At 39.8% G+C, this 21,035-nt stretch overlaps 1 protein-coding gene across 2 annotated transcripts in view; it reads right to left on the minus strand.

Moving 5' to 3' along the window:
- Positions 1-952: 952 nt before the first annotated feature.
- Positions 953-21,035, minus strand: part of LOC102232996 (RNA-binding protein Nova-1-like) — a 34,184-nt gene continuing 14,101 nt past the window's right edge. For both annotated transcript variants that reach the window (XM_005807067.3, XM_005807068.2), the window contains exons 3-4: positions 10,460-10,626; positions 953-9,952 (exon numbers count right to left, since the gene is read on the minus strand). In XM_005807067.3, coding sequence (XP_005807124.2) covers positions 8,933-9,952; positions 10,460-10,626 — 1,187 coding nt within the window. In that variant the 3' untranslated portion in view covers positions 953-8,932. The remainder of the gene's footprint in view (positions 9,953-10,459; positions 10,627-21,035) is intronic.

Consider the following 21,035-nt stretch of genomic DNA (forward strand, 5'->3'; position numbering starts at 1 on the left):
AAGGTGAAACACGGCCGTCCGCTGGCAGGACAGGAAAAGTTGAAATGGAAAAGAAAGAAAGCGATACGTCCTGTTTGTCACACAGGCGAACACAGCAAACATGTGGGAGAAGGTGCTGAGACCAAAGATAAACTTTCTGATCTAAATGCAAAATCTGTGGCAAAAAAACAACAAAAAAAATAACTGACCATACACATCCACCTGGGCAAATTAAAGATCCAAAATTGAGTGTACTGCAATTATTCTATTGTTTTGTAGTTTGGTTCAGTTGATCAATAAATTCTTAAATATAAAAAACACAAGAAAGGCTTCAAACTGTTGCCTTACTAAAAGGAAAACAATTTCCACGTTTAGGGTCATCAGTTGTTTTCTGTTTTGTTGGCCAAATTTTTACTCTTTTTGAGTTGGTGGACTGATCAAGCTCATTTTAAGGGCCACATCGGTTAGGATGGCCTAGTCAAAACAAACTGTAACTTCAGAGAGGCTGGTTTTACACATGTTTTCATGTTTTTAAACTAGTTTTCTGATTTATGTAAAAAAAAAAAAGAAGCAAAAAACCCGAAAAGCCATTGATGTTCTTCAGAATTATGAGCCATTTTGTGACCCCCAATAAATTCCATTAAACTTTTGGTTGTAACCAGGCCTGTCGCAATAAGCAACAAATTAACTTCTGGGACAATTTATGGTCCAGCGAAATTTGCCGTCGTGACGGGCAAAGGTGAGACGATGCAAAAATTGTGAAATGCATGTGAATCCTTTTCCCAAGGCACTGTATAAAAACCAGGTATAAAATAAATGTTTGCCATTTAGATTTTTGCCCTCTCCTTTTATTTCATGTCATGTCAGCAGCGACGGAGTCAGAGCGGCGTTGCATAAAACGTGTTGGTTGCTGCTGCGCAAGTCCGACCAACCTGAGGCCGAGGTGGAGGAAAAAAAGGAAGCAGAAGACAAGTGATGTTAAAATGAACATTTATAATGACTCTTTGTTGCCGTCGCAAAAATAATCTTTAAAAAACAATTCAATTATTAACACTGAAATGCTGACTTCACTGGTAGTCCACGAGTCATAGAACACAACTCACTGAATTTCTTTTACAAACACAGTACTACAGTTACATTAAATAGTCATTACCGTTAAATCTATTATGAGTGATGCTCAAAGAAACAAACAGAAATAATGACGAGTAATTAATCCTCTCATTCCCTCACCGTAGTAGCTGTTGTCTTTTTATAGAAAATATCCTGCTTCTGAGATGTTTCTGACCAAAGCAGAAAACAGACTGGCAGCATAACAATAATGGTACGTCAGCTCCAACATTGCACAAATAGGGTGATGTTTTTTTTTTTTTATGTTGTTTGTTTTTTTTCCTTTTATAGGGGAGCGGAACCGGGACGGGATCGTCCCGCAGATCCAACAGTTACGACGGCTGGCTGCCTTTTGGCTCAGTGTGGAATTATTTGGCACTCTTATTGACAAAAAGCTTTCTCATTTTGTTTTCCCCTTAAAATGGCACAAGAAGGCATTTTCTTTCCAAACCACGTTCAAGAGACTCGTATAAATGCTCTCAGAGAAAGCCCTTTAGGTAGTCTTACACTGCGGACCTTCACAGATTCTCCTCGTTTGTCACAACAGAAAAGACGGAATCGTTCTCGCTTGTAGTATCGAAGAGAAATATACCCAATGAACGAAACATCACTCTGCTCAAGCCGGAAATATTTGATCTTATGCTGTCAGTCCATTTTTGTCTGAGATGGAGTGAACGGAGGTTAAACATCAAAGCAAATCCCAAAACCTAAAGACATGAGAACTTTTGCAAAGTACAAATGTGCTTCCCTTACGTTGACACATAAGCAAGCGTTCAGTCAAAGGAAAAAAAACTAAACAAAACAGAACAGTCTTCCAGAGTTTGAGAGTTCAATCTCCACACACTCATGAGTTCTGAGGATGTAGAAGGTCAACAAAGTCCATGGGAGGTTCTGAGGGTCAAACACAGAAATGGCCTCATGTCTGGTTGGCAAAGAATCCATTTTTTTTCTTTTTTCTTTTCCCCCCCAGAAAAGCCTTAACCCGTTTAAAGGGTGGTCACAGTTGCAGGTTCTCGATGTAATGAAACAAGTCGTGGTATCGTGCAGACTGAGCAAGAGAGAGAGACTCAGGTAGAATTGGTTCAAAGGGAGGAGTGAGCAGCCGTAGCCAGTTTTGTAGCGTTTCAAAATCAGTCCTGGCCTTCTTGTGAAGGGGGATGAATGTCCAGAACACGTTTGGAGTGAAAATCAAAACCGACAAAAATCACCTTTGGAATGACGCTGCCAATTGGTCTGGCGCTCAGATGCGAAACACCCAATGATGAAACGGATAAATCATTGATACAAGCAGGCCTTAACCAATCACAGCTTTTCCTTTGTAGTTTTCCTCCGTTTGGGGCGGCAGAGTCGCTCTTCGTGTTGCTGGTGCCAAAGATGTCTCTCAGATCTGATTGTAACATCAGCTAAGATGTTTCACCCTTCACTTCAAATCTTCTGGCAAAACATGAAAAAAAAAACCCAAAACAAAACAAAAAAATCCTAATTTGAGATTTAAAACCAAAGTGGACGCGAGTGTAGAGATCAGTCCTCTGGGAATGTGGCAGAAAAGCCTTAGAGAGAGGAAACAGGTGCTACTTTTCTATTTTGTCTGAGATTCCAGCCCTTCCCGTCATTCTCGAGACCCAACACGGAAAAAGAAAAACAGAAAAACTTAAATCAGAACAAAGGATGACAACAACATGGTTGTGGAAAGCCAACACGGTTTGCCTCATTTCCCACCCACCCATCAATAAAGTGCATTTATGCAACACCAAACAAACAGGAAAATGTTGACAGCGAATCGGAAGTTGTGTTCGCATATCTGGTTCATGACTGCGGCCGTCTGAGGCCTACCTGACCGGAGCTGTTTAAACGCATTAACTTTACATGTAGTTGACATTCCTGCCGTGAATTTACATTAAAGACAGTTAGACATTCAACAAAACTCCTCAAAAAAAAATTAAAAAATTTTTTTTTTTAACAAAAATTAATCAAAAGAAAACAAGAAGAAATGAGTACATTCATTAGATTAGATCTGGGCTTTCAAGCTGTGATAAAATAAAATAAAAAAACACAAGGAGCCAATGCACTGAGTAACATTTTCACGTTTGCTTGTTTCACATTTGTAATCCTCCTCTGGATCTAAGAAAGGAAGAAAGAAAAAAATTATAAAAACAAAATCTTCTCAGATGATGTTAGAGAGATGAATTCGACCCATGAGAAATCCAATCTCAGATGCGTGTTCATGTTTGTGTCTTTTTTTTTTCTTTTCGGGCCAACATGACGATAATGAGCTCCCTCCCAACTCACAACATAAAGATAAACAGTTTTAACATGAGGTGAGTTCAACTCAAAGAGATATACATTTGACTGCATGCAGCGTTTATGTCTCTGAATGTTGCGAGACTCCTCGCAAAATTTTTTGACTTTTTTTTTTCCCATTTTTTTTTCCTCCATAATTTTACTTTGATACCATGCAATAGAAGACGTGCAAAAAGATAACACCGAACTCCACAAACACATCGTTTGATTGTTAATGGCTATGTTATGGATGCTTATAACATGTTATGCTTAGTCCATGCTGGCCTATAGAGACATTTGTGAGAAAACAGCGGTACTTAAGCCACAGGTCAAACGAACACACAAGGGATGCATGGAGTGTAAAACAACATGGATCCATAAAAATCACAATCTTTAACTCTTACTCTATGTACCTATGGGATAAAACAATGCACAAAAAAGTTCTTTGTCCTTTGTTTTCTTAAGTAATGTGTTTGATTATCTTTTCTTAACTTAAAAGATAAGTGTTTGATTGGCACTTGATCAGCACTTCTAAACAAGTTATTGATATCTAACATTTGATCGCACATCTACAAATTCAGAAGCTGCGGAGGTCTAGTTTGGCACAGGTCATACTATGGAGTCTATTATTTATTACTTTTACTATCTTACCAATACTGTATAGCCTTCTATACACCTCGGCTTAATGCTCCACCCCATCGGAGCACGTCTCTAATCAACAGACCAGACATCTTTTCCACTAAAATATTTTTGTATAGTTTACTTATCAAATAGCAGCATTTTCATAACTTACAAAAAGAAGTACATGTAAACCTATTCATTCAAAATCTTAGTAATTTCAAAGGTTCATACAACAGACATAAAACACAAAACAGGACAACATGCTACTATATTGCTTCCAATATTCTTAACATTTTTCTTACTGTCAAACTAAATCATCAGTGACAGAAATATGGACACCACCGCTCGATGATGAGGCATCATAATGCACAAACAAACTGCGAAGCTAATCTTAGTCAGGCTTAGTTGGCACTCTCATCATCCACACAAATATAACATAGTTTCACATTGTATTGACAACGCTGGACTGCATTTGGACTACAAACTAGAATAGCTACAATAAAGTACATATAGATCATATGACGTGACATATTGTATTCCACAGAAATGAGCTCTAGTCATTTTTCAGATAACAGGATATGCATAAAGGATGTCACTGTTTCGGCTTGAGGTCACAAACAAGTTCCCACGTTGCTCTCTCTCATGTGTCTTATGCATTCTGTCCGAAATATTTTGTTTAGAGCTCGAGCTCGGCCATCGGATTAATATTCATTCTGCCAAGATTTGCCTTTTAGTTTTGAAAAAAAAAAAAAATAAATAAACAAACAACAAACTAAAAATTTTTCCGTCCTTTTAAAAGGCCAAACCTATCCCCCAAATCTTCCTTCGTTCTTCCCGCTGAGGAAAAATTTGACACTTATGAGCTAACGTTTGCTGGTTGGTCTCAGTGGGTGTCACAGTTTTGGAGGCAGGTGTTTTCTGTGCATTTTTAGCCTTGTGAACTCTGCGGCCCGGGAAAACATTTTCATACCCCTACGACCCGTAGTGCATAACTCCCACCCACGGCACGTCCGACACATCGCCCATGAGACGACAAGACAAGAGGAAGGAGAAAGAGGGGGAGAATACAGGAGGGAAGGGGGTAGGAGGGAAAGAGGACAGACGGAGCGGCTTGGGGACGCAGGAGGAGTCTCAGAACGCAGACAGAGGACATGTAGGGGAACGAAAACATCGGGAGGAAGAGGAAAATTAATGAGAGGGAGAGGAAACAGATTTGGCACAATGTATGGATCAGAGAGTTCTGAAGGAGAAGCTCTCTGGAGTCCAACAGTCCAGTTGCATTGATAAAACACCCCCTTGTTTTGTGCTTTTATCTTATTATATGCTAAAATCTTGGGCAGTAAAAGGTTCTCTTATGCAATGATTTCACAGGTGGCCAGATTGTAGTTATGGATGACTGTGAGGCCTTCCAAGCACAGAGTGAAAGGAAGAGACTTGAGCTGGGAAGAAAGGCCCACTGCTTGTATTGCCACACAGAATGTTGACACACAAAGAGTTGCTTGAAAGTAGTTTGAAATCTGCTTACTTCTTTCTTTTTTTTTAACACACACACGATTTGTCAAAAAACAAAACGTCCATTCGTCAGATTCTCCTGAAAACTGGCAGCACCAACCCTCACAGCTTTGCATTAAGGAAGCTGATCATAGAGCTTGGGTTGATGGTGACTATATTGGAAATGTCCCTTAGAGCAACAGGGAGGTGGACGTACGAGAACCGGGGAGGTTTAGTTTGGGTCGGTAGGTGGGTAAATTTAGTAAAGGGAAAAAGTCAAAAGACGCAGGTGTAATAAATACGTGTGGAGAAATCCTCTCTGTTGGTACAGTCAGGCAGAGCCGGCCCAAGACCGTATGGGGCCCCAAGCAGAATTTCATTTGGGTCCCAATTCCAGTTAAGCCCGTCCACCAAGGCACCAATAACACCTCTTTAAACTGCCCAAGCTTGATTGTTTTCTTGTTCATTCTTTAGTAATAAGACAACAATTACTTCTTAATCACAGAGTGTGTTTCGCTCGACCTGCAAATTATTTACTTTATTCACATTATTTGTCTGTTAGGCACCAGCGTAGACAAAACCAGGACAAAGAAAAAATAGACAAAAAGACTAGAATCAAGACCACTGACTAGAACTTAATCATATTAATTCTGATTAAATGTAGATAAAATTGTGGGTAAAAAAATGACAATGCATTAATTGCGGATTTAAAAGTTCTCTTAAGTTTTTGGCACATTGGTAACACTGTTGCACACCCTCCAGCCCAGTAGGAGGCAGTGATGCACCTTAAGTCTAAAGTCAATGAACAGGACATGTCTGAGCTTGGTGAACAGTGATGGAGGTCTTGGCTTGGCTTGTTGGGCGGAAATGTTTTTTTTTTTGCAACACAAGGGCAGCTAAAATAAAAACATGGTTGTGTGCAACTTGCTGCCTACACCTAGACTTCAGAGCCAAGTAAAGCAAATCTATATCTGACCTGATCATTTAAAACATGTAGAAATCTACTCACTGATTCAGTCATAAGCCAAAATTAATTAGAATTGACAAACTTGCCAAGTATTGCTGATTAAAAAAATAGATTAATCAATATTAATTAGAAAATTTCCAATTAATTTGAATAATTGCATTCCACAACTACTGTTGGAATCAAATGAAGAACATTTCTCTCTACATGACTTCAATTACTACATTTGTCAGATCTTAAAAATAGATAAATTTTTTAAAGACAATATTTCATTTTAACTTTTAAAGAATTTAAAATTCTTTTAGAAATTGCTACTTAAAAACAAAATCTTCAGAGCAACGTTGAAGATAAACTTATGCTTTCTAAACACTGATATATATTTGACGCTTTGGGAAGTCAAGTGCTCTCTGGGGTCTCCTGCTGGCCTTGGAGCTCTAAGTAGTTTACTTATTTTATGCCCTTGGACAAAGGTTTGTTAACAAAACTTGGGATGGAGGCTAAATGCTAACTTTTTAAAAAAAAAATTTGACATGTCCTTGATATGCTAACCTAATAAAGACAACCGTAAAAGATGGTCATGTTTGGAGCGTTGGGCCGGCTCTGCAGATTGGTTTTGATCTTGTGACATAAATGTGCATATAAAGATGTATTCACACCCCTAGCAGGACAGACACACTTTACATTGTGGTCTAAATGCCTCACAGTGCAGTCTTTAGAGCCAGCAGACTCAGGATGAATGCTATGGATAGCAGCACACAGGAGGACGCAAGGTAATCTTGGAGTGCTTCAGACATTTGGCCTGCCACCGTCAAGACAAACAAGTGGCAAAAAAAGACAACAATCAAAAACATGTCATGTTTCATTATATGCTCCACTCGAGCATTAACGTACGTTGGGAACAATAATATTCTGCTTAGGTGAACTGCAGAAATTTCTCGTTTGTCGTCATGTCAATTAGGAAGCATTTCTCACAGAAAAGTGACTCCAAAACTACGTTTTCTGCTCCATGTTGGACTATTTGGTACCCTTACAGAAAAGGCAATAGTTTCTTTGTTCACAGATATAGGTTCTTACAGCTCTTCTTATCAAAAATGCTTTTGTAGTACTTTTGTTCTCTTTGCAAACTGCCACTGCTTTCAGGAAGTCTGAGTCTTTAGATAATTCTTGGGTGTTACAAATGTCTGGCTAAGGCAAAAAAGTATGTCTGGTGTTATCTACTGCAGGATGTTCGGCTTGTATTATAAAATAATGGACTTATATTAGAACAGCCGGACTGCTTTTATTCACAAAATTCTGAAATCAATCAATTGTCATTAGGTAAGAAGCCGGGTCAGATCCAGTGGGCTACCAATGGCTGGACGACACATCAGCTACTTCAAATCAAGTAAAAACTCAAGTTGTGGAAACGTTTGAATTCCACGGTACAGGAGGTACAAATCTAAGCCTATAGCACCAAGAAAGGGTTTGTCAACAACATATTTCTTTGTGTTTGTAGCAGTGGCTGAATATGAAATGATGTTCTAGTGTTTGTGCATTTGTGGGAGCGTTCTCTATGTGTCTGTGTTAAAATATAGATATACATTCCTGTGTGTCTCCTCTGTCCTCTCACATTGATTCTTCAACCCCTGAACTATACCTGCAGACGGCAAGCGCACAGTTCAGACTGGGTTTGAGTTATACATTTCTTTCACTGCAACACAATGTTTGATCCCTGGAAAGAAAAAAATAGCAACAGGCTAAAATTGTTTTTACATTCAGATCAACCTGCATTTACAGGTTTAAATAATCTACTTGTGTTTGAATGAGACTATGTCAATAAGTTAAAGGATGAAAATATAAGATACCCAAATTTTGTCATTTCAATTATGAAATGAGCTAGAATTCGACACACGTCAACATAGATGCGCTTTTGTTTGCTTGTAAAGAAATTATACTTGGATTGTTGCCCTAAATAGCTGAGATGAGCTCAGGTGCTTGTCATAAAACCTCTCCCCTGTTAACAATGCCTTCTGCATTGAACACAAAGAGCAAGGTTTATAAAACAGCTCGATTAGCTGGCCGGATCTTTATCTGATACGCTCAGCTCACCGGGAGCTGAGGTCTCAAACCGACGTAAATCCAACAAAAACAACAACAACAATAAAAAGAAGAACAAAATGAAAACAGTAATGAGGTTTTAGAGGAGGGTGAGACTCCGCAGCCTCACTCCTGAATCTGCAACTTGGCAGTGGACCAGTTCAGCTTACTCTGATCACCATTGTCAAAAGGACTTGACACAAACTTTTAAAAAACATCAGGACTTCTGTCCAAAAAACACACTCACAAATCACACACACTTATCTTGGTTGTCTCCCCCGCCTTCTCTGTAATTCTCTCGTTTGATACTGAAATATTGAACATATATTTGGACATTTCTTTTTTTCTATTCTTCTTGACTCTCTCAATTCCTTTCTATCTCTGTCTTCATCCTTTCCCTCTCTTGTCTTCGTTTTAGCCCACCTTCTGTGGGTTGGTAGCGCGCACGCCCTGCTCGTACGTGATCCGCTGGCTGATCAGATACTGCGCTGCTTGTGTAGCGGCCGGCGACCCTGTTATTGTAACTTTACGGTTCCGAGTACCTGGAATGAACTCTCCTTTTTTGGAGATCTGGATGCGGGCTCCTGTCAGCTCCTGGTACTCTACCAGTGTTTTCCCTCCTTTCCCCAAAATGGCACCCACCAGATTCTCGGGCACAGCAATTTCAACCACGTCCTTGGCTCCGTCTGCTAACTTTTCTGTTGCCAACAGGGAGGAAGCCATCAATGGGGATGAAGCATTTAGGTAACCATTGGAAGCTCCAGTAGCAGCTGCTAGTGAGCCCAGGGAGAACCCACCGAGGCCTGTAGCGGGGTGGCCGGCACTGCTGGAGGCATCATTAGCGTAGGAGGCTAATAGGTTAGCTGCAGCAGCAGCAGCTGGGTTGGCACTAGCTGCCACTGCAGCGAGGACTCCAGAGGCAGCTGCGGGGTTGAGACCCAGGCCCAGGGTGTTAGTGTTGTAGCCGTAGCTGGCCAGTGTATTCAGGGCTGAGGTGATGGCCAGCAGATCGTTGCCAGAGAAACTGGACATGGCGGCAGGGAAGGCACCCATTCCTGTCAATCCGGCCTGACCCAGAAGGCTGGAGGCAGTGGCAGCTGCTGCGGCTGCGTTGGGCAGCACCTCGGCTGTGTTGGCGTAAGGGGAGCCGGTGGGGTTGGAGTTGGCCACTGGGCCCGAGACGTTGGAGTAGCTGATATTCAGGCAACTGCTGCTCTGAGGGTCCTCCTGGATTTTCTGTACAATGATTTCCACAGCCTTACGGTTCTGTTCTGGTTCTCCACTGATGGTCACCACCCGCTCCTGCAAGTTGATGCCCTCCGGCTTCTGAGAGAGCTGCACCCAAGCTCCCGACTGCTCCATCACCGCTTTCACTGTGGCACCACCCTTGCCAATGATCAGCCCAGCGGTACTATTGGGTACAATCAATTTGGCCTGCAGAGAAATAGAAAGATTGTGGTAGCAAAAGCAAGAAATATGAGGAAGATTGCACAGCATTAATGGTAAACAGATAAGAGGAGTTTCTCTAACTGAGTCAGAGTACTACACCAGCCCTCACTCTACTCAGCAGTTTGTTAATCCCTGGGGTTTAGGCTGCAGCTGCCACACGGCCACATGGTTCTGTCTAGCTATGGAAGACTGCAGGTAAAAATAACCCCATACACTCACATTTTCCTGACCCTACCACACTGTAGGTCACAGACCACAGAACAAGTACGATAGGTAGCAACCAAAGTGTTCAGGACCTGCTTCACACCTTAATACTCCTATTTGTTAGAGATATTAAGTATTGAAACCCTTGGAAAAGGACAGCTGCTTTAAAAACTTCATTTGTGTTCCCAAACTAAACTATAGACAACTACTGTATTGGAGATACCAGATTAGGTTCGCAACTGTTTATTTCTTTTGAAGGATCTAGTTGCTAACTCAACAGACTCTTACCTGTTTAACGCGGTCAGGGTTAACCGTCGTCTGTGGTTGCAATATGCTGACAGGTTCTGGTTTCTGGGCACTCTGGGGCATCTCGCGGACTTTCTCCGCAATGAAGTTGTGGACACTATTGAGGGCTTCGACAGTACCCTGTATCAGACAGACTCTTTCAGTTGTTCCTGTGATAAAAAAGGCAGAAGAGGACAAACATGATCAATGGGCAACAATTACAGTCCTCTGAGTGGATACTTGGCAAGCAGATTTGAGGGCTTTGCTTGTGGCTAAACTAAGATCTACATTTATAATAAGTCTTGGATATAATGAATGGTTCTCTACGTTAAATGGAGCTATTCTTCACTCTCTCAATTTACACAATCAACTGAGAAACAGCTGAAAGAGTGAACACTGCTTAGTTAGCGAGCCACGGGGGGGCGAAGGATTCCTCTTCGATGATGTAACACTTACAGTGCTGTAATCCTGAGCCTGTCCTTGCCTTGCAGCGTTAATAGACTAAACACACATTTGTTCTTCCTCCAGGCTTCTTTCTACGCCCACATTGACGACCCAACTGGCATTCTGTTGCCATGGTAAAGTACCCAAGCCTTGGAAACAGGTGATGCAACACTAAGTCTTTTATACTGGCTTGCACAATTTTTACAACACTCTCCTTTTTATGTATCCATCTTGCTCTTGGCAACATTTGCCTGTCCTTTGGAAGAATGGAGGACGTCTACAGATTTTTTTTGTGTGTGTGTGTGTGTGTGTGTGTGCGTGTGTGTGTGTCGACTTGACATATATCTGTGCGCAACCCGAGAGAAAAGTTTGGATCCCTACTCTGAGTACAATATGCAAAAAGACTACCTGATGAGATGATATTTAACAGGTCTGCTGTACAAGTCTGCGTCTATCGTCTACCAATTTACATGCACTCAGGACAGCCTAAAATGAATAGGGAGAAAATGCATTTGTCAGATTTAATTTGTGTTATGCTACAGAAATGTTGAATAATGGATGTGGACAGACTGTTGGTCAGTTTAAGCATCACAAGAACTGAGAAGAAATTCTCTGTTCTCTGAAATTGGAAACAACACAAGGCGTATTTGAGTTTATTTCCTCGTTCTGTTCTAGATGGCAAGAAGAACATTATATTTCTTAAAATAATCCTTCCTGTAGGATCTGTGGAGAGTCTTTTCTATTGCTTTCTCTCACATAGTGAGAGTAGACTTGATTTTCAATATGCCGGCTCACTGGGAGCTTAGGACTCCTTACCAAAGAAACATTTATCACAGAGGAAATTAATAGCCAATTTAAACACAACATCCTCAGCAACACCAATGAATACGCTGTGTACAATAATTATCTGGCAAATGGTTACCTTGGAGAAATCAATAGGCATGACTGAACACACCCACGAGTCACTCTGCAATGGCAAAGTTTTCAAACTTTTCTAACTTCTTGTGGCAGAGCGTCAGTGATAATGTTGGCTGTAATATAAGCAAAAAATGGAGATCTGTTTTCCGTCGCATTAGCAAAAATAGACACATACTGTATAAAAACTGTCTGAGGTTAAGTCAGACTGAACTTTTCCTGTTTTAGCTTTGTAAGGGTCACCAAACTTATTTCTGTTTCTAAAGGCCTGAATGTTGAGAGAGAGGATGACACAAAATATATTTCTGGGAAACTAATTCCCTACAGGAAGGATTATAATATGAAATATATATTATATATTTCCTTAGCTTTTGGAAGAATTTGGGTAAAATATTTTGGATTTCACTCCATAAGCTTTTCACAACAGTTTACTGGAATATTGGCCCATTCCTCCAGGCAGAAGTTGTGCAATTAGTCAAGTTTGTAGGTTACCTTCTTGGCACACATTTTTTCAACTCTTCTCCACAAATTTTCTGTGGGATTGAGATCAGGACTCTTGCACAACCACTCCTAAACATTGACTTTGATGTCTTTGAAACTAATTTGCTGTTTTGCTTAAGGTCGTTGGATATTTGCAAGACTCATATATGCTCAAGCTTGACTTGATGGCTTACGATGGTGCTTCATTATTTCCATCCATGATGTTCTTTCATCATGGAGTCATGTGTTTTATGAAATACACAAGTGCTTTTTGAAGTAAAATACACGTAACATGATGATGCCGTCCTCGTACTTCATACTATTCTTAGGTTTTCTTAGTCAAACACTTCAAAACTCTGTTCTTAAATACATTTGCAAAATGTAATCTGATGTTTTACGTAGCTTTTGAAGCAATAGCTTCCTGTTGCCCCATATCAATGCAGGACTCATAATAACTCTTATCAGCATCAACCAGCATCTTCATAAGATATTTTGCATTTGTTTTGGGGTTGATATTCACATATTGCACTAAAACATACGTATACCTGGGACACAGAATCCATCTCCTTCCTAAACAGTTTGACATTCCCATGATCTTTCCGCTGTAATCCTGTATAATGCGGGTGGACACGGCATATTCAGGCAAGTAAATACCTGGATATAACTGTCGTGTTCCTCACTGCTGTTTTATTTAAGTGTAGAATTTCAGTTAAGCGTAGCTTCTATATCCAGAAGCAAACACAAGCGAGTTAAAATAAATCCAGAATACTTACTGACTGCCACAATATTTTTTTTGTTTGTGTTCTAGCGTTCTTTTGGAGCTTTATGAAACAAGCAGACTTGCACACTTTGACATATATCTGCCTTTCTGTCACTACAAGTAAAAATTGGGGACTTTCAATTTCATCCTCTAAATGAAACACAGGAAGCTCTTTAAATCTGGCCTTTTCTTTAACATCAACCTGTTAAACATGGTAAGGGTTCTAGGTTTTAAAGTGCTAAAGGAAAGTATGGATGCTATATTTTCGGAAAATGAATGGAGTTTGATCCATTGTCTATACGCGCTTGTCCTTGCAGGGTTGAGCAGAATGTGTCTATTCTCATTGGTGGTTGGGCGAGAGGTACACCCTTGAAAGGTGACCAGTCCATCACAAAGAAAGAGACACACAGAACTATGCTTGTACTCTCATATCTAAGGGCAATTTACACAGACCAATTAACCTGGCATGTTTTTGGACAATGGGACGAGCCAGAGTACCAGGAAAGAACTCATGAAAGCATAAGAACACGCAAACTCCATGCAGAAAGACCCCAGGCTAGGATTTGAACCCAGAACCTACTTGCTGCAAGGCACCAGTGCTACTAACTGTTCCATCATGCAGGCTGTTTATATTAAAGGAATTACTGCAGAAAATGGTAAAACAAGATATATACTTGTTTAAGAGTATATATGGAGGCCTTTTACAGCCTCCATTATTGTAGGTAAAAACAAAATGCACAAAGTCGGCCTCTCTCCATGCTGCCTTAGATGCAGAAGAATATGAATTGGGTCATCTTCAGCTAAGCAGAACACACTTAGAAGATGCATAGCCCTGAGTAATCTTGCTTATTGCTTTTTCCTCGGTTTTCCAACACTAAATGCTGAGTGAGGAAGTTGCTTTGCTTGGAACAGTAATTTTGAGTTACACATCTACGCAACCCAAAGGCTTTCAAAGACTGACATTACATCTCCCCGACAGCAAAGGTGTTTAAATGCTGAAGCAGAGACCTCTTGCTGTTGATGAGACAAAGAGGACATGAAACTCTCTGGATCTCACAATAATCTCTGTCCGCTTTTTCACTTCCTGAAATGTTTGCATCAGCTTTTGCCTTGCTTTTGTCTGCAACAGTGAGGAGTTTTGTGGTGATAGGTGTGCGCGCATTGAGTCCTGCTCAGAGTTTGCTCGTCCTACTGCTGTCATGAGGGGAGAAAAAAAATGTGTCAGGGCCCCAGAGAGCACACATCTCTAGCTTTCCCCACAAGACCGAAGCCTCTCACGTTCTCCATCTTGATAACAAAGTGCAAAAGTTCCAGCACTTCTCAGGCAGCTGGCAGACAGTTTTTGAGATGAAAATCTAGCACAGAATGAGCTTTGTTTGATTTATTAGGACTGTTCACACTGCCACACATAAAATACCTCCATAATTACTGTCAACACATCAGCAGCTTTCCGATGATATTATCCCCGCTACAAACTGAGCTGAAACATTTTTATTGCAAATGTCAAAGCTGAATATATTTATCATGTCACATTGTTGCCATATGGGATGTCTGTAAAATGTAAGCAGTCACTTCAAAACGTGAGACCTTATTGTAATCTTCCATTTTCACAAAGCTAACCAGAAACAGTTGTGGATTACATCACATCCCAGCCAGAGGTTCAGACAATCCGTGTGACCTTGTATGAAAATCAAGCATATAACAGCATGTTCACCGTGAACATTTGCCATCATGTGGTTTAGTGAGATAGGTCTCTAAAGCACAGATGGATTTGCTTTATGTCAAATGTTTTCCTCCATAAATGGTAAGGAAATTGTCAAAGTTCCACTTTGGAGGACTTTGATCCTCCAGGACAGATAATAACGATGTCTGGTCAAGAAGTGCACCAGCCTGGTAAAAACCAGCCTCCTGTTCTACGCTTTGCTTCTTACAGGCACAACAAACTTCAGAAAATGGCACCACACCACAGAGGTGTAAGACTCCAACAACAAAGCCAAATACATAATTTTGTTTCTCTTGGTTTTTTTAAATAACTTTATTAGTGATTAGCGCTATTAGGGCTGCTAGCATCACTAGTAGCAGCAGTCTCTCCTCTCCAGGTCTTGAAATTTTCCTTTCAAGACTTTTTTGTCTTATAAGCAAACTAATATTTCCAGATCCTGCATATTCCATGATAGACAGAGGAAAGCACAAAAGCAAAAGCAACTTTCTGTAATACAGATAAGCTTCTGGTTGTCTGGTGAAGCTCCATGTAGCTCATCTGTCACTCAAGTTATCACTGTGCAAAACCTTCTACCTTCTAAATGTTTGGCCTAAACATAAAGCAGTTAAAACTTCTCCACAGCAAGCCATGCAGTGCAGCAAACTGTTCATTCAGTTATGTAAACTCACTTAAATGAAGCTGTTCTTCCTACCGATGCTCGTCGGTAGCTGCTCTTTCAGACTGCTACAACAGAGAGCCAGACTTTGACGGCTTCTCATCCCTTCGCCATTTTAAACCTTTGTAGTTTTGGTCATTTTGTACCTGACTTTTTCAGGTACAGAAGAGAGCTGTCTTCCACATTATGTCAAGTCATCAATTCATTCTTGTTTTTGGAGATTCCATTGAATTTGCAAAAGATGAGTTAGCCCAGAGGAGATCCCAGAAAGGCTGAAAATCTTAGAGCATAGCTGCTTTCTTTTATGGTGTGAAACATGGAGGGAGTTCTATCAGCATTCTGGAAAACTCAGAGTTAAGGTAGGAATGTAGATTCCCTTGGGAATACGCACAGAGACTGATGTTGGTGACAGTAGAATATGCCCACTGTGCTAATTGCTTTATTAGGACATGTTAAATGTTAACATGCTAACATTTAAAAACTTCAAATCATAATGCCATTGTTTTAAATGAATTAAACACAATTTAACAGTGACTCCTCCCCCCCACACAGTGGATCATCACCTCTGCTCCTTGTATAAATAATCAGTGACCTCTTGTGGCAGGAGGGCTAGAATAAAAGAATGTTGACTGCTGTTAATTAGTTTCCCAGAACAAACAGAAATGAGTTAAATAGACACCAGCAGGTCAAAGTTTTGACAAAAACAGGGATCAGAAATCGGCCACAGATCTCTGATGCATCTCTACTGCAAGAATACAACTGTTTTTGTTTATGCCTGAACTACTTCTGAATGCTATGTGAGTTAATGTTTCTGACTTGGAACACAGAACAAGAGTTAAGGTATATTCAGTGAGTGTGATTGAAATTTTCTCACAACACCAAACTGGAATTCAACCTGATGATTTAATTCCAACATGAGAAGCAAGAAGTTCCTCAGTACAATATGGCTGCAGGACATATAAAACACAGATTTAGTAATTATCCGTTTTTACTGTAGCTCTTACTTTTATTTCTTGCTAAAGCAGTCAACCCGGAGAGTATTGTGCTGTCTTTATCTGTAAATATATTGGCTTAGCTTTGGTTTGTCCAAAAAGTTGAGAAATATCTTGCTATGGATTTGTGTTGCTAACAGCCAGCTCACTGATTACAAATGCTAGCAAATCCCACAGGCTTCCTGACATGGTTAAGCAGAGTATGATGTCACTCTGTGACCTGGGTTTCAACTTCTTCTGCAAAGCAAACATAGTAAAACCCGGTAAATAAAGCTGTATTCTTTACTAAACGATCACTTCCCCACATCTTTTCTTCCTCCTTCAGCAAAGCAGCTAATCGTAAATGAGCCTTCCTGAATGTCTTAATGGGAAACAGGACTAAAGCAGCAAAAGTCAAGATGTTCGAACTTCAGGTTTAAATTAATGTCTGTTTCTAGCTCCACCATTATAAAATCTTTTCAGAAATGTTCTGTTATAACGTCGTCAGGTCGAAGCTGAATAATTTCCCAGGGGGATTACAGCTGCCTCTGCTTAAGCCTGTCACAATGATATCATTTTTAGTAGACAATTAATTGTCGTGCAAATTATTGCAATTAAAGATTCAATTATCTTTCTTGGAAGTCACTGTTATAGTAAAAGCCAACTAATAATTTATTGATTTACCTCACACTTATGGGAAATAACTGCATCATTTAAAATATTATATTTCTTGCCTTTGAGACTTTGTGTGTGTGTGTGTGTGTGGGGGGGGGGGGGGGGTCTACAAGATGGCGTCATTGAAAAGGCAAAATATAGAAGTAGTCAATTTTTGGTTATTTAACCTGCCTGTTGCTATGCAAAGACAAGAGTTAATATGCGATATTAATATTCTGCCAATTATTATTTCAGAAACATTGGTGTTGTGTTGCTCTAATCAGCAGACCTTTACAAATATCAAGAACTAAACAAATCCCAGCAGTTGTTGCCGTGTTGAGTACAGCATCAGGCTCATACGCCAGGTCAGCAGACAGTCAATAGTAACATCTTCAACAAGATGTTAGCGTATATCAGATGAACAATAGAACGATGAACATCATAACAACTGTTTTAGATCAAAGTTGAGCCGTGATTCACCAGAGAGGCCCAGACAAATGTGGGGAAGTAAAAGCTCGAGTTTCAGTCCGTTGACAATCCCACCCATGATGTCATCTTAGAAGGGATACTGCCCTGAAATCAGCATCGAGACATGAAATGTTTGGAAAAGCTCTTGTATCTGTGCTTGCTGACATTTCTAAATAGCTTTCCTTTTACTCTGTTTTCTTTCACAGAACTTCACTGTTTAATTAAGTGTTTTTTATGACATTCCAACAGAGTGTTATGCTGCAAACAGTGTGTGCATGTATTTGGCTGGTGGCAAGCTGCAGAAGGCAAAAGGCCGAAGTTTTGTTTCTATGTTTAAGTCCAAACGGAGAACTCCCACCTTTTTGCAGCTACTTAAATATGCGCATGTGTGTTAGTAGGTGTGTGTAGGCGCCTGCATGAGCAAAACGCAAAGTGCAAGTGGGTGAATGCGTAGTGTGTCATGTTTATCATATCTCTAGCAACTCAACAATGCACCACAGAACATGGGCTCAAGCCAGATAATGAGAAGAAATCAAAATCAGCAGCTAGGTGCAGAAACCATGCAGAAAAAAAAAAAAAAAAAGAAGAAATAGATTAAAAATGAAGCATGACATCATCGCACTTGGCCCAAACTCTCCTAACTACCAGGAACCAAATCTAAGCACAACAATGATCGGCAAGGAGGAAAGAGGAAACTTGGCGTGTGTTCGAGCAGCTTGAATACAGCTGGGAGAGGCTATTTCTGGGCCTGCCCCTTGTCCCCTTACTCTCCTGCAATCATGCATCATCCACTCCCTTCATTCTGTCCACTCATCCATCTCAGTAACTGCAGGACCCAGTTGTACACTTCCCCATTATGACATTCAATTCAGGTTTGATTTCTTCTGCCGGGCGGCTGGGCGATACAAGGAGGGTGGGAGGCTAACTGTGAGCCGTCACGGAGAGATTTCAGGACAAAATGGCTGCATTGCTTATTGACCCTTGATTGGTTCGGTCTGCTGTCATGAGTGTGATTGTTCTGTGGTCTGAACTCGGTGGAACATTGTTAGAATGTTTTGTTTTAAGGCCGGAGATGCACCCATCCGATTGGAATATGTTCCTTTGATAATCGTTAATCAGCAGAATGTTTATATATAATTAGTGGTGGAACTCGGTTAAAAATTGTCTGAGTTAATTACAGACCCTGTAATTATACGCATTCTAATAAAAAACTATACATCAACAAAATAAGCAACATTTTCAATTCAAAAACCCTTTTTGCTGCTAAATTATTGAGTTAATACACATGTGAGCTCCACAACAAAGATATTAAATGTTCTTAATCTGTTATCTAGGTTATTCAACTATCAGATTGGTGCAAAGTGCTATTATAACCATTCAGCAATCAGGGTTTTCTGGAATCTCTGCTCATTCATTGACAAATTCTTTGAAAAGACCCTTATTTAGAAAAGTGGACGCTGACATTAGCGTTGGGGACGTCTGTGCTGCTGCAACATGTTTAGCATCGAGATGCTATTTTAGGCTTGAAGAGCTTCGCTGGTGGGCTCAATGGTTTTAGCACAACTTGCACAAAACAACAGTTGTTTCCAGCATCTCATCAGATCGCTACATTGTTGTGCGTCGCTGTTGTTTGCGGATGTCGCTTTTGTGTCACATTAACAGGATGTACCAGAAACACACAAATAGAAAGATTCTGGCATGAACTTTTGCATATTAAAACTAAATGCTAATAATTTAAAACTATCTAATTAATGAACTGAAATGAATGCATTGAGGTGGCGGACTGATAAAGACAGAACTCTCACACTGTCCAGTCTGTTAAGACACCAAATAACAGCATGTATTTTGATGCACTTTTTAAAGTTTAATAAAAAAAATTAATCAGATAATGGTGAAGGAAATGTGTTTGTGGGATTCTCTTGTATTAGTTAATATTCTGTTGCATTTAAATTCACCTTTAAAAATACCTGAACCATGTATTTTTCTTAAATGCTGCATATTGATGTAAACTGAGTGGTGGTCTCTCATGTTCTTGGTCACTCTTTGACTAGACTTTGGCTTTAGCCTCCAAGTAATCTGTATTTATACAAAACAAAAAGAGCTATTGGCTGCGAGTAAGATTCTAACACTTTAACAGAAACTCATTTTAAAAACCCAGAACTATCCTTGAAACTCTTAAATTTGTAATGTTTTGTCATCACAGACCTTTCAATCTGTCGATACTTGAAACAAAAAAAAGTTTCGGCTGCACCAACTTCCACAAAGCGGGGCTTTACTGTACAACAGCAGCTGCTTCGTTTTACTTGTGTGGGCCAGAGTAACCACCCAATCAAATTCCTGCCAGCACCCTCTCCCTGAACTCCTCTTCTCACTCATCACAATAATGAGTTAGGGGGGATGGTGGCGAGCAGGTGGTGGCCTATGAACACATTCATGGTTTAAAGTGAGAAAAAAAGATACATATGACTCGTTTTATGTGTTCGGTATCTGCAGAACATTCCCTCAAACATAGCTGTCCTCCCATGCACGCAGCGCCCTTCATCATGGCTAGCAGAAACAGGGTGTAAGATAAATTTTTAGAAAAATATTTGCAAGCACAAGCCCTTCTTGTCCTGCCCTCAGTGATTCCTTACTGCAGTTCACTTGAAGAGATAACACACAAGAACAGGGCAGATCTAACTTATATTCTATGGTTTTTTTTAATCCAACATTTACTGTTATATTCTTTTCCTCCAAATGTTACTATGCAGTGGGGATGGGCCAATGTATATAATTTCCTATTGTTCTGACAGTAAAAAGTAATTTTAGAGAAATTAAAGAGAAAGTGCCACAGCTAAATTCATGAAGCTGTACACTGCCAGTCAGCTCTCTGATAGGAGGCAGCTACAGTTTTCCCTTGCTTCCGATACAGACAAATTACTTTGTTTGTGAATTATTATGGTCACAAATAACACAAATAGTGGACATTAAGTGAGTCATGTTCAGTAAATTAGATTCAACATTCGGATGAGACCAATTTGTCAGATTAAAAGTACCTCTTGAAAATAATATCCTTCAAGCAGGTATTAAACATACTTTTTATTAAGTCCACAATTCTATTAAAAATGTTTGGGTTTTTTTCCAATGTAATATTCTAATTTCAAACTCATGGTTTTTATTATCTGTAAGTGAAAAATCATTATTACAACCAAAAATAAGAGCTGTCAAACACCCATCTGGGTGTAATTAATCTATATAATATGTTTCACTGAGTAATAAAGCTCCTAAAATAAATAGACTTTTCAAAACTATTCTAATTTATTGAACAGGTCTGTCTCTATCGCAACAACATATTTACTAAGGTTCCAGAATGTTTATTAAATTTAAAGGATAGTCTTATTTTTAATGTAATAATTAATGTGCTATTTGTTTTTAATGGGAATAATTGCCGTTTTCCTGTTTTATATCATATGGTTAGAATCTCATACCAGCCCATTCCTACTACAGAGGCTCAGTGAAGTCATTTATAA

The sequence above is a fragment of the Xiphophorus maculatus genome, chromosome 11 (genome assembly GCF_002775205.1).
Source record: "Xiphophorus maculatus strain JP 163 A chromosome 11, X_maculatus-5.0-male, whole genome shotgun sequence".
NCBI classification, from domain to species: domain Eukaryota; kingdom Metazoa; phylum Chordata; class Actinopteri; order Cyprinodontiformes; family Poeciliidae; genus Xiphophorus; species Xiphophorus maculatus.